This window comes from Mustela nigripes, chromosome 8 (assembly GCF_022355385.1).
Source record: "Mustela nigripes isolate SB6536 chromosome 8, MUSNIG.SB6536, whole genome shotgun sequence".
Taxonomy (NCBI): Eukaryota; Metazoa; Chordata; class Mammalia; order Carnivora; family Mustelidae; genus Mustela; species Mustela nigripes.
In genome coordinates this window covers 33,933,059-33,953,419 of record NC_081564.1, presented here as the reverse complement: position 1 = coordinate 33,953,419, position 20,361 = coordinate 33,933,059, and the positions used below count along the sequence as shown (strand labels likewise).

The 20,361-nt window shown below is 34.7% G+C and overlaps 1 protein-coding gene across 7 annotated transcripts in view; it reads left to right on the top strand.

Moving 5' to 3' along the window:
* ANKRD12 (ankyrin repeat domain 12) overlaps positions 1 to 20,361 on the top strand; it is a 128,998-nt gene that overhangs the window by 51,696 nt on the left and 56,941 nt on the right. For all 7 annotated transcript variants that reach the window (XM_059409194.1, XM_059409193.1, XM_059409195.1 and 4 more), the window contains 3 exons: positions 3,804 to 3,950; positions 7,968 to 8,168; positions 11,493 to 11,635. In XM_059409194.1, the coding sequence (XP_059265177.1) occupies positions 3,804 to 3,950; positions 7,968 to 8,168; positions 11,493 to 11,635 (491 nt within the window). The remainder of the gene's footprint in view (positions 1 to 3,803; positions 3,951 to 7,967; positions 8,169 to 11,492; positions 11,636 to 20,361) is intronic.

Genomic DNA, 20,361 nt, shown 5'->3' with positions numbered 1-20,361 from the left:
CCACCATTCACCTAGAAAAGAATATAAAAGTTAGCCCATTGGCAGTGTAGCAATCCCTATGGGAAGACACCCAAGGTCCTTCTTGATCTCTTTTGCTCTCAACTCTTCATAAGATATACGAAGTCTTCATAAGATATACCAAGTGTATTGGTCTTGATAAACAGTGCCATCTTAGGCTTTAATCATGCAGTAGTTTTTTGTTTTTTTTTTTTAATTTTTTGAATTTTTGGTTGAACTATCTTTAGTCTGTTGACTTCACTGCCCATGTTGAATTTAACAGTGGATTAAAACAGCAGCTTTCCTGGAGACATGCCATTACCATTAACTGTGTTGGAATAGCTTTATTTGTGGCACCAAGTATTATGCTTCATAATTGCTCCAGATAGAAGAATACAGGAGAATATATATAAATACTATCTAGTATGTGAAACTAATTAATTATTTTGATTATCCTTTTTTTTAATGGGCTTACATTTTTATCTCTTAACTTTTTTATGATGGAAAATATTATTTAGTCCCTGGGTGTCCCAAGTGTCCAGCTTTCAGCTTATGACATTTAGATATAAAAAATTGAAAGAAACCTTCTGTTTGGGTATAGTTTTTTATTATTTTATAAATTTGTGGGGTTTGGGTAAAGGTGGTATAAAACTAAATATTTATTGTTAAAATTATCCTGAAAGCTATTAATTGAGCTGATGAGTCTGTAGTATTTGATTATCAAAATTTTTAAAAAGCCTGCACTTACTGTGGAGTTAGGTATACTTTTCTAACACCAGAACTCCCCAAGGCCTGGGTGTACCTGAAAGAGCTATTTGGGATGAAACCATTCATGATTTGAGTATCAGTGCTGGAAATCAAAAGATACACACACCTCTAACTTTTAGAGATATGTGTAGTTGCTTTAGAACTGGGGAGCAAGGACAGCATTTTTTCTCAGAATTGAAATATATACATCCCTGTTGAGTTATAGCTCCATTGCCCCATTCCTTCCACAGTGACTGCTTTGTGGGGAAGTATCATATTCTTTCGTTTCTGAGACACTGGATTATGAGCCAGTTCCCCAAGAAAGAAATTGTGTCTCTTCTACTTAATGTACTCTACACTTGAGATGTGACAGTGTTGACCTTTCTGTTTATTTTGACAAGTCCTGAAAAGAAAGCATTAATTTTCACAATTATAAGACAGAGACATATCTGTATTTCTTAAGTTTCTCTGAACCCTGAAATGAAATAAAGAATTTTGGATTGTTGAAAATCCATTTCTCTGTTTTGCTTTAGTCTTAAGTAAAGCACTTGGATTTTTCTTTAAAAATCTCTTGAATGGCTCAGTGGAATCTCAAGTCTGTAGGAGACTGTGCTAAATGAGCACCTGTCAGTATTCCTGCATTTAAATTTTAAAATTCTGATCCATTATTTGGACAAATAAATACATATTTCAGTTATATTTGAGAAACACCAAACTTTGTCAGATTTATAGATTTTTATTTATGACAGATCAGAAAACAACTTCTTCACAGAATACATCCTAGATAGAGTTTCATTGAATCTTAAAACTTGAAAAACATACTTTGGGACATACTAATATAATAAAATTTTGAAGAATGGTACATAGTTATCTCTAGTGTAGCTACCAGCATCTGTTTTCTTACCTTCTTTTCCTGTCTCATGTAAAACATGAACTCAGACAAATGACTAAGAAAACTCAATTAAAGAAAGAGTTCAGATTGGATGCTAGTATCTAATTTGAATTTTTTGCTTGACTATTTGGAACATGTACAATTATATTCGTTTCCAAAATGTAATCATTATGTCTTCGATCGTTTGGCAGCTAGAATGCTAAAATGAATTTATAAGTATCTCACTTTTTCCTGTCAGCTGGCTGCGTATCACTTCAGAGCATATTCTTTTTAAAACATTGCATGAAAATGCCATAAGAAAAGTGGAAAGTCCATTATTTTGCAAATACAATATTCTCCCCCAAATTTTAGAAAATATTTTAAGGATAGATTCTATGTACATTTTCTTCATTTTGTTTCCTCCAGTTATTAAACTTTACTTCTTTCTAAAAAATTCTACTTCTTATAAAATTTTTATGTTTAAATATTTTAATTTTAGCTAAGTACATTCCTTATATTTAAGGATTTGTTATTTAGATGGAAAATCATTAAAACAGTAATTATGATTCCTCGTTAAATATGAGAGAACCAAAGCATACAGAACATTATTAGAAGAAAGTAAATGTTTCAGAAAAAAAAATCAGCTTCTTTGAGATACCTGTTAGGGACTTCTAATGAACAAATTTAGTAAGTTAGGTGAAACACTGTGCTGAAACTGGATTTATACTAAGTCAGGCCATTAATGATAATGAAAAGAGGAATTGGAAAAATAAAAGAATGTATTAGAACTATTAAAGGCTGACTTAAGTAAATCAGGTTTTTTGTTTTTGTTATGTAAAATATCAATAAGTAGACATTTTGGAGCTATTGAAGTTTGACTATGATTTGTGGGCAACAGAATATTCTGATCTCTTAATTTTTCTAGACCATTAGAATACCAGCCATTGTATTTGAATTAACTAGACCATTAGCATACCAGCCATTGTATTCGAATTAACTGCAAGAATTACTATTTTAAGTTCTTATGCCCTAAATAATAATAATATTTAAATAATATCAAGCTCTTACTGGTTTCTTGAAACTTGCTAGATTAATAAATGCTTATGATCTCCTGGAGTAGTCTATTTGCTGGCCACATCTGCCTTAAAAAAATGCAATATTGACTACTGAACCTATACCCTTCTACCATTTCTGCTGTGTTTTATACTTATTTAAAAATTTTACTTATTTATTTCTGCAGCCCATCTTTGCAGGGACCTTCAAACCTAGATCAGTAAATCTCAATTATTTATATAGGATTTCCCAAGAAATAGATACCTAGACAGTTAACCAGCAGACCCTCTGCATTAACTCTCACCTGAGTTGTCTCCCAGAGAAGTCCTACAAGAGATACTTGTATCTCTTTGACTTATAGAATCCAGTTTATCTGAAATTCCTGGGACTTGATGCTGACTGTATTGGCAAAAGATTTCCCAAATAACTCAGCCTAAAAGCTGGCTTTTTTTTTTGATGGGTCAAATCTTTTTGAAAAAAGTCCTTAGACATTTTGGATCTTTGCAGAATCTCTGTTAAACACCCCCACATACCTACATACACACAGAAATCTTTAATATAATGCTCAGTTTTAGCTTTGATTAATATCATTCCATGTTCAGCTATCCTGTGTCTGGAATAAAGTGATCCTTTGCTTTTTTACAATAATTACTTCGTGTGATGAGTCTTGTCTTAAATACTCACTTTGTTAGAAGACTGTACAAATCATTAGTGGAATTCGGGAAGTAATTTGAAGGAACATTGCTGTAAGGGCTTAGCAGTAATTAAGAGTAAAATTATAATGAATGAAAGAAGTTTCAAAAATGAAATACTAAGGAATGTTTGAAATATTATTGAAAAAGTTAAATTTTAAAAGAACAGATCATTAAAATACAGATTTGACAAGGAATGAATTTCCAAATGCTCTTAATTTTCAGAAAATAGTAGAATTAATGTATTATTTTCAAGACATTCAGAAAGAAATTGTTCATATGATAAAAGTCTAGTGCTCTTTTGTCAGCATACTACTAGTCTGTATATTGCACATGTTTCTCATATACATGTATAGCATCTGTTTTTTTTTAAGTTTTTTTATGTTTTGCTTTTCAGAGCTTATGTTTATTTCAAATCCTTACATGTTTATTAATAATTCCAGAGAAAGAAGGTCCAGAAAAGAAGAAAACAAAAAAGGAAGCTGGAAATAAGAAGTCCACACCAGTTAGCATTCTTTTTGGTTATCCACTCTCTGAGCGGAAGCAGATGGCACTTCTTATGCAGATGACAGCAAGAGACAACAGTCCAGGTGACACCATCTTTGAGTACATATGTATTCTTAGTTTTACTCAGACTTTCTATCCTTATTTTAACAGTTAACTACTTTAAACTTTTAATTTTAAAATCTTTTTCTTGGATTTAATAAAAATTTCTTATTAATATGTTTGTAATTTTACATTTATTTGCATGATAATTGTCTGTCATGTCCAAATAAGGATCTATACAAGAGCAGGGATCATTGCATTTAGAGAACATTCAGTAAATACTTTTCAACTAAAATGGGTCATTTAGAAATGGTCTGTCAACTTGAGAAATCCATTGTAGCACTGTGTGCTTTCACCGTACTAAAGAGTCTTAACCACAGTTTCTGTAAAGCTGCTTCTAGGTTTATAGTTTACTTTTAAGTTTGGTAGCACCCTCCTGATAAACAGATAATCTTATCACATGAGTACTATTATGCAGTAGTGTAATCCATGTTTTTTTGTTCGGGATCTGAATTATTTTAAAAGGAAAATGTCAGGGTGCCAGGTGGCTCAGTTGTTAAGTGTCTGCCTTCATCTCAGGCTATGGGTGCTGGGATCAAGCCCGGCAATGGGCTCCCTGGTGGACAGGACGCTTGCTTCTCCCTTTCCCACTCTCCTTGTGTTCCCTCTCTCACTGTCTCTCTCTGTGTCAAACAAATAAAATCTTAAAAAAAAAAGTCTGCAGCATACTGTGTAAATTTATATTGTATTGCGTTGCAGACTTCCAGTTAAGGTGATATACTACATGTATGTGTGTGTGTGGGGGGGGGGGTATTCCAATACTATGTCCTCCAAAAATAATTAGATGGGTTACAGCAGAACCAAAACAATAAGGGAGCAAACCACCCAACCTGCTAATTAATTAAAAGGAGCTACAAAAGGGTAGATGAAATCCAGGTCGCTGGACTGAAATGGTAATTACTATTGAGCATTGAATGCATTCTGGCAACAATACAAAAAAATTTTAAGTTGTGCAGTTCTTATTGACTGATAAAGTAAATCCATTTTGTCTAGAGAAAAAAAATTCTTTTGGCTCTGAATTCAGGAAATCTTTATATAAGATTTTGGGTCATGTGACAAGACCCTGATAAAATGCATTGAAAAGGACAGTTTCTCTAATGAAGTTTTCTCATATTGGCTCTTTAAAAAAAAAAAAAAACCTGGGATAACACGGTAAAATTCTTAGTTTCTGTGTATTGTAGTTTCCATCAAATCGTGGTATATCTGATATCTTTTACTGATAAACAAGTTTTAGGGCTTCCCGCTTTTTTAAGTAAAAGTATGTTGTTTAAGGTTATTCTCCTACCTTTCCACCCCCAATTTCTGAAAGACTATAGCCAAATTAAAGATAGTATACATTGTTAAAACTTTAAATGTTTCTATAAAATGTTAACTTCGTGTCAGATTTAATAGTTAGAAGACTTATATTTTTTAAATTTTTCTGAGAGAGCAAGCATGTATGAGCCAGGGTTGGAGGTTAATGAGCAGGGCAGACAGGGAGAGTCTTTTTTTTTTTTTTTTTTTTTAAAGATTTTATTTATTTATTTATTTGACAGAGAGAAATCACAAGTAGATGGAGAGGCAGGCAGAGAGAGAGAGAGAGGGAAGCAGGCTCCCTGCTGAGCAGAGAGCCCACTGTGGGACTAGATCCCAGGACCCTGAGATCATGACCTGAGCCGAAGGCAGTGGCTTAACCCACTGAGCCACCCAGGCACCCAGGGAGAGAGAGTCTTAAGCAGGCTCCATGTCCGGTGATGGGCTCAATCTCCTTACCCTGAGATCATTACCCGAGCCAAAATCAGGAGTCAGACACTTAACCAGCTGAGCCACTTAGGTACCCCGAGAAGACTTTTATTTTTTATTTATATTTTTTTAATCCTTTATTTATTTTTTAAATTTTATTTATTTATTTGTCAGAGAGAGCAGAAGCGTGGAGAGCTTCAGGGAGAACAGGCAGGGGAAGAAGCAGGCTCCCTGATGAGGCCAGGAGCCCGATGATGTGGGACTTGATGTGAGACTCGATTGCAGGACCCCAGGATCATGATCTGAGCCAAAGGCAGACGCTTAACCAACTGAGCCACCCAGGCATTGGAGATTTTTACTTTTAAAAACTGATTTTCTTAATACCAGGAACCTTTATTCTTAGGATAAATTAAAAGGCAAAAAGTTAATCTTACCTCATCTCCAGTATTTCTTCTAGAAATTTTCTAGGCATGAACATGCAAATGCATACCTTTTGTTGTAGTTTGTATTTTTTTGTTTTGTGATTTTGTTGTTGTTGTTGTTGTTGTTTTAAGTAAACTCAACCCCCAACATGGGGCTTGAACTCACAACTTGAGCCACTGATTGAGCCAGTCAGGCGCCCTGTGCTGTTTGTGTTTTAAAATATAAGTAAGATCACACTATAATGCAGTTGATTCTTTTCATTTAAGGATTTTTAGCCAACTGTATTATATGTAGAACTAGAGTGGAAAGCTTTTGAAATAGAGAGCTGTTTGCCAAAATATAAACATTCTTGCAGTTTTTAGGGTTTATTATTTTATCCATTACATAATTAATTTTCCATGTTTATGTTATGTTTAACCTAATTGCCATTATGGATGATACCGTTATTTTATGTATGGGAATATTACTTTGAAATGGCTAATAAGATTTTATATGAATTAATTCCTTGCAAGTTGTATGAAATAACAAGTACATTTCATTTTTAAGAAGTTGAACAGCTAATTTTCTTAATAAATAATTTGACTGTAAAGATCATAGTAAAATTCATGAGGCACCTGGGTGGCTCAGTTGGTTAAGCATCTGACTTTAGCTGAGGTCATGATCTTGAGGTCCTAGGATCAATCCCCGTGTCAGGCTCCACACTCAGCAGGGAGCCTGCTTCTCCCTCTGCCCCTCCCACTATTCATGTTCTCTCAAATAAGTAAATAACATCTTTAAAAAAAAATTATAAGAAAATTCATTTATTGTTCATTTCATATGTGCCAAGAAGTCATCTAAACAGTTGACAAACGGTAATGAATAAGATAGACAGCTATCCTTGCTCTTATGGAGTAGTACAGAGAGGAAACTGTTACTGATGCAGTATACTTTAAAATCCAAAATGTAAATTTTAAACTTTTTTCTTATTGAGGAAAGAATGATAGTACTTTAGTGCTCTAATAATGTCTGTTTGCAAGAAAATCATATATGCTGGAAATTTATTTTCCATAGAGTTTTTTTCTCTTAGAATAGTTGTTTCTTTTAAATTGTTGTAAATTTTCAGAATTAATTATTAACATGATACATATGTCTGGAATCCTTAACTGATTAAAAAACCTGTTTTGTGTTTGTTTGTTTTTTTCCCAGTAGTTCTGAAATTGGGACAAGAGGGAAAACTTTGGGCATCATCTTGTTTAATATTTTGTTTTTGGTATGAACACTGGAACAGAAAATCAAAGGAAGAGAATCAAACCACAGAAATATTTTTTTCTCTTTTATCAGCCCCCTTTTTAAAGCCCTTCCCAGACTGTCCTTATTTCTTACACATCTTAAGCTTCATTTTTATGCTAAAATCATCCATGACCTCAGTTGGCATTTAATATCAGAATGGAATTCTAATACTTTGAGTTAGAAGTGTGAACTCTATCCTTCAGTGTCATTTCATCTAGGTGTTGGAATAATAGAATAACATGCCATGAAAAATACATTGTTGTTGTTTTTTTCCTAGTTTATCAAGTTAATCATTGAACAAACATTTTTAGGGCACATACTTGATACTTTATCACTTCAAGCCAATTTTATGAATTGACAGAATAAAACGTTTTTTCTAAATTTACTCATGCAATATTTGATGACCCTAAAGGAAGACCTACTCCATGTATTTGGATAAATTATTAATATATCATGTAAACCACATTTTGGAGTGTGAGAGTGAGAAGATACTCCCCCATTCCAGGAAATTGCACATTACAAAACTTTCAATGAACATGCAAAATATTTAGCCTTAGAACTTTCATTAGTTTCCTTTTTTCTTACAGATTCCACACCAAATCATCCATCACAAACAACACCAGCCCAGAAGAAAAATCCCAGTTCCTCATCTCGACAAAAAGATAAAGTTAATAAAAGAAATGAACGTGGTGAAACTCCTTTACACATGGCAGCTATTCGAGGAGATGTGAAACAAGTCAAAGAATTAATAAGTTTAGGGGCAAATGTGAACGTGAAAGATTTTGCAGGTAAGATTAGTAATTAAGGACTAATGCTCAGGAACTAAAATTTATCAGTTAGACAGAGTCTTGTTATAATCTGTATTCCAATATTCTTGCTGAAACAAGTTTTCTAAAAGTGTACTTCATTGCAAAATTCTTTTGGACTATATACTTAAAACCCTGATCCTCTGCTGCAATTCCAAGTCAAGAACTATTCAGATTTTTAAATATTAAACTTCTATTTTAGTTGACATACTGCCATAAAATTCTTTACCCAGTTTAGGTTCTATTCTAGATGAATTAGAGCTATATGATGTTTTCAAAGTGTTAATTCATTCGTAAGTCTTAAAAGAACATTTATTCACTTGAGCATGAGGACTTGAAGAGAGCATAGTGGTGTTTCATTTTAATTACTCAAATACCATACCAGTACATTCTTACTGTGAAGAATTCAAACAGTAAAAGCATTCAGGGAGCAATATAGAGATTCCCTTGAGTTTCACATACTACAGTACAGTTTTCTTTTTTTGCCACAGAACTATTGTTAACAATTCGGAGGTTATCCTTTCTGTGCATTTTTATTATGTATACATAAAATGAACATTTATTTGTATATAGACTTTTTTAAAAAAATCAAATCATTCCATCTATATTATCAGTCTGTAGTTCTACAACCTGCCTTTTTTACTTAATCTCTTGCAGATATTTCTCTCAGTACATATAGGTAGTTCTGTTTTGTTCATTTCAACAGCTGCATACTATTCTATAATATAGATTCCGTGGACAATACTTGAGTGAACCCTCCTGTAGAAATAAGTGTATAAGGGCACCTGGTGGCTTAGATGGTTAAGTACTTGCCTTTGGCTAAGGTCATGATCTCCAGGTCCAGGGATCAAGCCCCATGTCATTGGGCTCCTGGCTCAGTGGGGAGGCTGCTTGCTTCTCCCTTTGCTTCTCCCCCCTCCCCCATTCATGTTTTCTGTCTCTCTTTCAAATGAATAAATAAAATATTTTTAAAAAGAAAGAAAGAGGGTGGGAGGTCGGGGTACCAGGTGGTAGGTATTATAGAGGGCACGGATTGCATGGAGCATGGGGTGTGGTGAAAAAATAATGAATACTGTTATGCTGAAAATAAATTAATTAATTTAAAAAAAAGAAAGAAAGAAGTGTATAGTTATAGTTATAGTTACAGAATGGAAACTGTTAAGGGGATGCATATTTAAAATTTTTGTAAATACAGTAAGGTGGTATCCCCCCAAAATCTTTTTTTTATCAATTTACACTATCATCAAGAGTATACAAAAGAACCCTTTTCATCACATCTTCACTAAAACTGGATATTATCAATTTATTAACAATCTGACAAATGAAAAAAGACTATTTGTATTTTCTTAATCTATAGTGACTGTGAATTTTTTTCTAGTGCATACCTTTAGTTTATGTGTGTGTTGTGACTTGACAGGTGGAGTCTTCTGCCCATTTGTCTTATGACAGTATTATTAATATGTAAGAGCCCTTTGTTTAGTGTAGGTTTTAATTCTCTATCAAATATGTAAAGGTTTTCACTGTCCGTGGCTATGTTTGAATTTTCACTTCAATGTTGTTTATTGTACTGAAGTTTCAATTTTTTATGTAATATCAGTTAAGTCCATCTCTGTTCCTTTATTATAAAATTATACCCCCTATTTCCTCATTTCTGAACTTTGTTTTTGTTTTGCTTTTACATAGAGCCCTATTAGAATACACCTGGAATTTATTTCTGTATTTGATGTGAGTGGACAGAAGTGCAGTGAACAAGGTCTACTTTAAAGAATGAAACTTAAAATGCATAGCATCCATTCAAGAAGAAAATTTGGTATTATATATCAGAAACCAAAAAGTACTTTGATCTAACAATTCCACTTCTGGAGACTTACCTTAAATATTTAGTAATGGCTATGCATGAATATTTAGTTGTAAGGATATTTGTTGCAGCGTTGTTTTTAATATTTTAAAAATTAGAAATAATCTGGAGTACCTAGGTGGCTCAGTTAGTTAAGCATCTGCCTATGGGTCAGGTCATAATCCCATGCACGGTCCTGGAATCAGTCCCCATATCAGGCTGCCAGCTTTGTGGGGAACCTGCTTCTCCCACCCCACTAACGCCCTGCCATTACCCCCTGCTTGTGCATGCTCCGTCTCTCAAATACATAAATAAAAGCTTTTAAAAAAAATTAGAAATAATCTAAATGCCCAGTAATAGGATCTTGCTTAAATAAATTATGGCATATCAATCAGTGTTATACTGTGTTGTAGAAAAGTATAATGACATGAGAGATTATTTTCACTGCAGTGAAAGTGTTAAACAACTTTCCCATTTTTATTTTGAAATTATAAATCTATGGGCACCTGGGTGGCTTCATTAGTTGACTGTCCAGCTTCTGATCTCTGCTTAGGTCTTGATCCTCAGGATCATGACTTCAAGCCCCGTGTTGAGCTCCACACCAGGCATGGAGCCTACCTTTCAAAAATTAATTAATTTATTACTTTTATATATTTATATATAAATTTATTTTATATGTATTTATTTTATTTATTTTTATTTATTATATGTTTATTTTTATTTATTATATATAAATATACATTTATATATAAATATATATGAGGGAGAGAATTTTATTTTCTATATAATTTTTTTATTTTATGTATTTCATTTATTATATATTATATATACATATGTTTACATATATATGAGGGAGAGAAGTCAGTTTTATTTTATATATATTTATTTTATATATATATATAAATATATATATGAGGGCGAGAAGGTAGGAGTTAGACTAGAGTCTTGAAATTATTGTAGCTGGGTGGTGGAATTATGGGTGATGCTTCTTTACTGCTTTGTATTTTTTGTTTTCTAGTTTTTCTTTCATGAACATGTAACTTCTTTTAAATCATCACAGTTACTGCAATGGTAAATTTATTTTAGTTAAAGTAGGTATTAAGTCTGGAAAAGATGAGAACCCTTAAACATAGGGGCTTTTGTTTGTTGAAATCCCCTAACAAGCTTATTAATATTTTTATTTTCTTATTTTTCCATAGTTCAGATGATTGTTATAAATTACAGCAAGTTTGTGGTGGGATAAACTTAAACGTTTACTATATTGGTAAAATAATTTAGCCCCAGTGGAAATATTAACATAAATGAACTTTCTGTAGAATAGGCGGTGTTCCAATAGCTTGTTCATCATTCGTTTTTCCTTCTTTACTGTGTACATTGGAATCAATATATCTCACATAGTTATGTGTATAAAACACATATTTTGAATTAGTACAAATTAACCATATGTTAAATTAATATTCTCACTTTAGGCTGGACACCATTGCATGAAGCTTGCAACGTTGGATATTATGATGTTGCTAAGATACTTATAGCAGCTGGAGCAGATGTTAACACACAAGGATTAGATGATGACACTCCACTCCATGATTCTGCTAGCAGTGGGCACAGAGATGTAAGTATGATAGAAAAATCAATACACATTTGCAAAATAGTAATTCAACCCAGAGTCACTTAGTTCATTCAGTTTTTAGTCATACTGTTTCATTTCCTATTTCCCTGAATGCCTGGTCAGCTCATCTATGTTTTATTTTCCCTTTTTTCTGCCTTCTAATTGCTAATTCCTATCATAGTCAGATATAGCATTATCTTTTCATAAAATCTGTATAACTTGACAGTTAATTAAACAGGTTGGCAAAATTTTTATTGCAGGGCTATAAGTAGAAAATTTTCTACTGTCAGATAACTAGATATAAAAAGCAGAATTTACTTAAAATAAAAACTTCACTGAGTCCCCCTGCCTGTATATATTTTTTAGGCTTATTAATATTATGGTCTTTTGCTATACAACCTTCATTCCTGAATTTTAGCAGACATTATTTATTTAATAGATTCAGATGACTTATGTGTATAGTGATAAAACATAGACATGATTATATATTTAAGCATATATATGTATATGTATATTATATATGTAAGCATATATCTGATTATATATGCTTACAAATTAATGGCATCTTTGAACACCATGTTTAATTTGTTTTGATGTAGTTTTATTAATCATGGTAGGTTTTAAGATCCATTTGCATTTTCAGTCTTTGACATCTTGTTATCAAAGCTAAACCCATCTTTGTTGTAATGAAACTCATCTTTTAAGTGTGTTTAATACTTAATTGCATTGCAGTAATCTGCTTGCAATGAGAACAAATCAACCTGGAGCACTATTAGCAGTGATTCTAAAGCAGGATTTCGTGTTTCAGATAAGTAGGTTTTCTCTTTACGTAATTTTTACTTTTGTCAAAGAATATTTGGACATAGTTTAGAAAGTTGAAGAGTACTGTTCAGCTTTTAAAGATAACCATAAAATAAATAAATAAATAAATTAGGTCCCTCCCGTTCTTTCCCATTTCCCAGTATCTTTCACCAAAAGCCACTGTTGTAGGTGTTTCTTCTAGTGGTTAACTCTATTTCTAACAAGATGAAGCTGTCTTGTTTTTTAATTTTTAGTTATTATTTATTGATCTCCTGTAAAGGATTTTATTGTTGACCAGAGATTCAATAGACTCTATACTGTCTAGTCTACACTGTACTATCTATAATTGTGTTTTATTTTTTGGATTTTTTATTACCTGGGTTAACACATTGCCTTGTTCTTTTTTTTTCTTTTTCTTTTTTTTTTTTGTTACTTAGTTTTCCATGCATCTATTTTTGTTCTTTTTTACTCTCTCTGACATAACTCTAAAATGCTTCTAAATAAGGTAAATCACATTGATCAACTTAACTGTTGTTTATTTTTTTCCTGGATCATGTGGTCATTTATTTTTTATTTTTGAGGAACCCCCACACCATATCTCATAGTGTCTGCACCAATTTACATTCCCACCAACAGTGCAGCAGGTTTTCCTTTCTCCACATCCTCACCAGCATGTTATTTCTTGTCTTTTTGATACTAGTCATTCTGACAGGTGTGAGAGGACACCTCATTATAGTTTTGGTAACTTAACTGTTTTTCAGAACTACCTGTAGGATTTCTCTTATCACTGTATATAAGATATCTTGTATCCTGATCTAATTGGAACTAGTTGCTTTCTAGATCTGTAGCATAGATGCTATCCTGAAATACTGCTTTACCGTTAATCCCATCTGGGATTCTCAGTCTCTCCATGAAATTTCCAGTTCTAGGTGTCCATCTTAACTCTCTGAAGATACTAATTAAATGGTTTGCTCTACTTCCAGCATAGTCACAGATTTCCCCCAAACCCTTCACATTGTTGCTCTGATTTGGTGTATTTCTCACATTAAAGATCTGGGGGCACCTGGGTGGCTCAATGGGTTAAAGCCTCTGCCTTTGGCTCAGGTCATGATCCCAGAGTCCTGGGATTGAGTCCCACATCGAGCTCCCTGCTTGGCAGGAAGCCTGCTTCCTCCTCTCTCTCTGCCTACTTGTGTCTGTCAAATAAATAAATAAAATCTTAAAAAAAAAAAATCTTCTGTTAACTTCTCTTCACTCATATTTGAATGAAGCTTTAAAATGCCTGCTTGTCAAGACATGTAATATACAGAGCTTATTGGCTGGTGGGCTTCTCTGTAGTCTATCTGGTGAACAAGATGGCTGTTTTGTCAGAAGTCTCCTAAATGTCTGTATTTGTAGGTCCTTCTCTTGAGACAGGTAGTTCCTCCAGAAAACATATTCTACCTTCCTGTCTGGATGACATAAGAATGTTCTCTAGCATTTCAGAAAGCGAAACATAGGAGGGGTTTTTGTTCAGCTGTAGTGAGGGGAGACTGTAAACTTACTCTGTCTTAGAGAAACTTTTATTCAGTCTTCCTGACTTACAGTAAAATACCATTAAATTGTTCTCCACCGTGCTATCTAAACCCAGAAACTTACTATTATTTTGAGAAAAACCTCTTCTTCAGGGTTGGAGAAGGTGCTTTTTCCTGGTTGTGAGAAGAGAAGAGAAGCAGTCATTACAATTAGTACTTCCCTGGGACCTCTTAAAGGCCTGAAAGCTTGAACAGTTACATGACTGCCATATGCCAGGACTGTCAGTACTCCATCTCATGGCAGCCAGCGTGCAATCCAGTTCAGAAATCCTAGTTTAGAGTTTTTAGAGTCTGCACCTAGGACCACTCTCACATATACTATAGGTTGGGTGCCCTGGGAACCTGAAACAGAAATCTGCAGGTGATTACAGAGGATGGGAGAAAAGAGGGATGTGATCTCAGGAACAACACCTGGAAGGATGTGACAGGAACAGCATAGAACAAAGGGAGAAGCTGAGCTGCAATGCAGGTGTGCCTAAGCTTTAGCTAGTTTCACAGGGAGTCCTTGATACTAGGATGCACTTCTGAGATGCTCTGATTTGAGGTAAGGGTTAGGTCTGTATGCCCACACATGGGGGGATGCAAGCTGCTGATGGCAAGGAGACACATCCCTTTAGTGCTGCCACTCCCTTTGGCCATGGCAGTTCCTGGTGAAGAACTTAGCAGTTGTTAGTGAACAGTACTCCGAGCATCTGCAGGTAGGAGTATTTCATTCTAGAAGAGGGTATCTGAGCAGTGCACAACATCCACTATAAACTTCAGATGGAAGCTTCTGCCTGGTACTGTTAACATTGCCTGGCCCTGTTGATCCATATGCAGTTGTCCCTCCGCTCTAACCCAACAGTACAGGCACAACCCAGAGAAACACACACCATTTCCTACCAGTAGTGAGCACGCAGATCTGTTTCTCGGACTGCCCTCCTTCCTTGCTTATCAGAGCAAATCCAATCAACTATTCCTTCTCAGGTTTCTCTAGGCAAGAGTCAAACACTGGTCTATGTAAACCCAAACTCCTGACATTCAGGTAAAACTTTATTTTCATGGTGACCTAATCCCAAGTGAACTGCATCCAGTATAAGGTCAAGAAATGCCCTTTAAAAAAATGTCCTCATACAATGTTTTCCTACTGACTAGAGCAGGGATAGTGATAAAAGAAGAGGAGAGGATTTGGTATCTTTTTAGCAAGTCTGGCATTATATGCAGCGTTTCTTTTTTTAGCTGGATGAATACTTAGTCTTCACCACCATCATATTTAATATCTTACTGTATTCTGAATTCCATGGAGTCAGCAAATTACTCTGCTTGAAGCTGTGCCATAAATAACATTTTCTTTAAGGAATATTTGAACAGTCTACATGTAAGTGGCACCGTTTCATTACAAATGAAGATATAATCGCTTATTGATCTGAAAAACATTTGGAACTGCTGAAATTTTTCATATTAAGGAAGACTTGGTAATGGAGTGTTCACATAAATTATTTAGCTGAGGTTCCTGTAACTTTGCATTTTCAGGTGGTTGCATTTGTTTGTCTTATTTGACTCAGTAGGCTTCAGTGAATATTTCCCGAAGTCAAATAATAGGAAAAACCAACTGGGTAACAAAAATGAAAATTAAATTTTATAGTAAGAAAAATCCTCAGTATTCATGTGATAAAATGACTGGGCTAAATATGAGTAACTTGCCCTCTGTGATTATTTTGTGTTACTTATGAACTCTACATTACATTAACTTCTCATGGCGGTATTTGTGTTTTTACTGTGGTACGAGAAGTGTTTTAAGTGTTTTATATGTACCGATTCTTTTAATCATCACAATAAGCAAATAAGCTTCTGGTGTGTCTTGTTAATAAGACTGTGAGGCCTGGGGCGCCTGGGTGGCTCAGTGGGTTAAATGGCTGCCTTCTGCTAGGCTCATGATCTCTGGGTCCTAGGATCGAGTCCCGCTTCAGGCTCTCTGCTCAGCGGGGACCCTCTTCTCTCTCTCTCTCTCTCTCTCTCTCTCCCTCTCCCTGCCTCTCCATCTACTTGTGATCTCACTCTGTCAAATAAATAAATAAAATCTTTAAAAAAAAAAAAAAAAAAGACTGTGTGGCCTATTACATTTCAATACCCTCAGCCTCTCTGTGAGCGTGGAGGAGCATTGACATAAGTCCCTCTCTTCCAAGACATTTCCAGGTTTATCAAATTAATATGACTCCAAATTAAGGGAACAAAAGGACAAATCTCAGTGTCTTTTTTTTTTTTTTAAAGATTATTTATTTATGTGTGAGAGAAAGCACGAGTTGGAAGGAAGAGAGAATCTCAGGAAGACTCGGCACTGAGTGCATAGTCTGGTGCGGGGCTGGATCTCAGGATAATGGGATCACTACCTGAGCCAAAAGCAAGAGTCAGAAGCTTAACCAACGGTGCCACTCATGTGCCCCTTAATCTCAGTGTCTTTTTAAGACTAAGAATGAGATGATGATTCAGTAATCTGGGAGAGTTATTATTTAATACAGTCTCCACTTTCTAGTGAGAAAGATAGAACATGCTGCTTTGTAATGTCCTAGTTTGGATTTTGATATCATCTCATACTTTCTGCTGGAAAATCATTTTTTTCCTCTCTCTTTAGCAGCAAACATCCCTGTCTTACTTTCTTTTTTAACAGGCAGTAAAAATTTCAGTGTCAAGCGGCCTGTCTGAAATTTTACTCTGGTTGAGAAAAAAATGGAATTCTTTGAAGTGAAAGTAGAAATGAATTCATTTGTGGCCTGGCCAGTTTACCAGCTATGTGATTTTGAACAAGTTACTTTCCTCCTCTGAATCTCCATTTCCTCGTTTTAAAATTATGTAATAAATAATAACTATCTAAAGTGGGTATTTTGAAGGAAAAAAGACACTGTGCTTGTAAACAACTCCTTGAAATCTAAAATGGTATAGAAACATCAGAGGTAAAAGATTGTTGTATTATACTACTGTTTTTCAAATATACCCAAATATTTTAGATACTAAAATTTGGAAACAGAAAATGCTGTTTTTCTTTTTTACTTTTTTCTCTAAGATACTTTTCATGATTCTCAAAGTTCTAATTTTGAAGAAAAATGCAGCCTATAAATGTTATTTTTCCTAAACTGGTTTTTGCTTAACCGTTGGACGAGTCTCTTCTCCCTTGGCAATTTGTATATGCCTACATGATAGCACTTACTACAACTTTTTTTTTTTTTTTTTAACTGATAGACTTGTATGTGTTCTGCACTGCACTGTAAGTACCATGCATACAGGCTTTTTGTATTGATTTGTGTTAGTGACCTCTGGAACTTTTTATCACTTAAGACTTAATAAACACATAATAATAAGTCTCTTTGGGTGCACGTGTAGGTAGATGGATGAATACCTAAGGATCAAAGATAAACAGGATACCAAGGACTTAATTTTTAAGGCCTGACAATATATAGGGTACATTTCCTTTCTCACTGCATTTATTAGAAAATGACTTATTTTCTATGTGGTTTTTTTTGTTTGTTTTTTGTTTTTTAAGAGAGAGCAAGAACACTCGTGTGTGAGCAGGGGGAGGGGCAAAGAGGGAGAGGATCTCAGGCCGACTCCATCCTGAGCATGGAGCCTGATGCAGGGCTTGATCTCAAGACCCTGCGGTTATGACCTGAGCCAAAACCAAGAGTAGGACATTTAAAATCATCAGAGCCACCCAGGCACGCCAGCTGTGATATTTTAAATATTGTACTTTTTGCTCTTTTTATTGAGCAAAAAGAGCTCAATTATTGATATTGATAGTTTTATCAAAGATGAATTTTTTCTCTTTAATCAGCATTTCCTAATTTCTAAATATAATGTTAAAGAGTTATGCCTTGTTGGACATGTTCCTATGAATACAAGTTTCTAAATGTGCACAGAACTGCAAATATTTTCAGAGGCTGACCTTTGAGCTCCTATACTTACAGAAACTCAAACACTATTTCCAGTCTTTTTTCAGAGGGAGACTGGCATACTATTTTCAAGAGACCTTTGCTTTTCCTCCTACCAACATGCCTAGGATAGTAGGAGTCACAATTCAGAGCTATTGAGAGCTGTTTTCTCCTTGTTCTTTTAGTTATGCCTGAGGAGGAGGAGGGAAATGAGAGCCAACAAACTGTAATGTATATGTATCTGTACCATTATGAATTTCTAATAATTGGATTTCTTTCACTCAGTAATACTTTTGACAGCTTCATCCATCCATAAAACATTTCTAAGGCAGAAAGATAGCTGTTTTGTGTCCTTTTCTAAATTATTTAGAGTAAGAGGACTAACATAGCTTACTAATCTTTAGTGTACCATTCACAAGTGTATATAGTACTTAATGATATATATTTTCGTAATCCTTTCTTCCTAGTTCTGTTTTAGATACGTGTCTCTAAGTTCATCGTTTTTACCTATTTCAAATTTGTTGTCTCTTGTGTGTTAAGCAACTTTGAGTTACTTTATGAATCATTTTTAGAAAAATAATTAGTTGCATATAGGGATAATCTGTAAAGGATTGTCTAGGTTGGAGTTTTTGTAACATGTTTGAAATAACCAGCTCTCCCTGACTCATCACAGACATGTAATAAATATTTGCTGATTATTTCCTCACGGGTATTGAAAGTTTTCAGTAATATGAAATCCTGCATTCTATTTTCATATCCTAGGGCTTTAACCTAAGGAAATAAGCCTAAAAATGTAATATTTTCTACTTATAAAGATGTATGCTACAGCCTTATTTATAATAATGAAAAGTTGGGGCACCTTGGGTAGCTCAGTTGGTTAAGCAACTGCTTTCAGCTCAGGTCATGATCCTGGAGTCCCGGGATCGAGTCCCACATTGGCTCCCTCTCAGCAGGGAGTCTTTTTCTCCCACTGACCTCTCTCCTCTCATGCTCTCTCTCTCTCCTATTTTCTCTTCTTCTCTCTCAAATAAATAAATAAAATCTTTAAAAAGTTTTTATTTCAGTTACCTTCTCAGACTCCTAAAATGACAGTAAGAGGAGATGCTAAGTGACAGATGCAAAGGACAAAACAGAAGAAACAAGAAAACCAGTATTTTGGGTGATGGAAACTAGACGAATGAGTGGTTACTGATCTAGAACAGGGTTTGGCAAAATTTTTCTGTAAAGGGCCAGGTAGTAAATATTTTGGATTTTGCTGGCCACCTGTAGCCTCCAGCATTCCTTCCTTTCTCCTTCCTCTTTTCTTCCCTTCTCTTCCTCTGAACTAATTCTTCTTTTTGAATCCTTTTAAAGTAGTAGAGAGAGAGGGAGAGAAAGAGAATCTAGCAAGCTCCAAGCTCTGTGTGGATCCCAACTCGGGACTTGATCTCACAACCTGAGATCATGACCTGAGCCAGAAACAAGAGTCGGAAGCTTAACTGACTGAGCCACCAGGTGCCCCTAAGGTATTTTATTTTATTTTTTTTTAATATTTTTTAAATAAGCAACCCCTAAAGTATTTTAAAAGAATGTAAAAAACTGTTCTTCATTGGCAGGCCAGACTTGGTCTATGGACCAAATTTTGCCAACTCCTGGTTTAGAAAATCAGAGAAAATTGAAACCAAAGCCATTCCAGCACAGAATCCTAGAAAGACTCAGGAATTGGTGGTACCTGGAAGTGTACCACTTTCTATTGATATTTCCAGAAATGCCTGTTAAGATAGAACTGAAAACAAGAGAAATGAATATGTCTTTTTGACCCTTAAATCCCCTTCCTAACCTTACATAGCCAGATGACTGCACCTCTCTGACCCTGGCAGGTGAATGGAGGTTGATTTCCTGGCAAGTATGAACCACATATTCTGAACTGACCTACCACAAGCATAGATGAGAGTAAGGATTAAGCGTAAGTTAATTAAGTGAGACATACTGAATGTTAAGACCCCAGGCTCCTTTTAGCAACCAGAATGCTGACAGTAAGGCTTAGAGTTTGAGGCATGAGTTGGAAGGTTTCTGCGTAGGAAATTAAACTAGGCAAGAGAGGAGTCTGATGAAATGGTCCTGTCATATCACACTGGCATGAAGTTCGTCTGTCAGCAAGTCCTGGCCATGCCAACAAAACTTTGAGTAAGTCTTTTAGTACCTTGCTCTTACATGTGGACAGCCAGTGATCCTCCTGCATTTGAAAAAAATTCTCTAACATAGATGTCCTGATTGGAGGACAGGAAAATGCCATGAGGAACTTCCTCAAAATTCATCAATTTCAAAAAAAAAAAATCATCAATTTCCCCAAAGAGATAAGAAGCTGTTGTAGCTCTGAAATAAGACCTGAATGCATTAAACAAGGAACAATCAATGAAGGAAAAAACTTCTTGGAAATTAATAATATGGTTGTAAAATGAAAGATGGATTA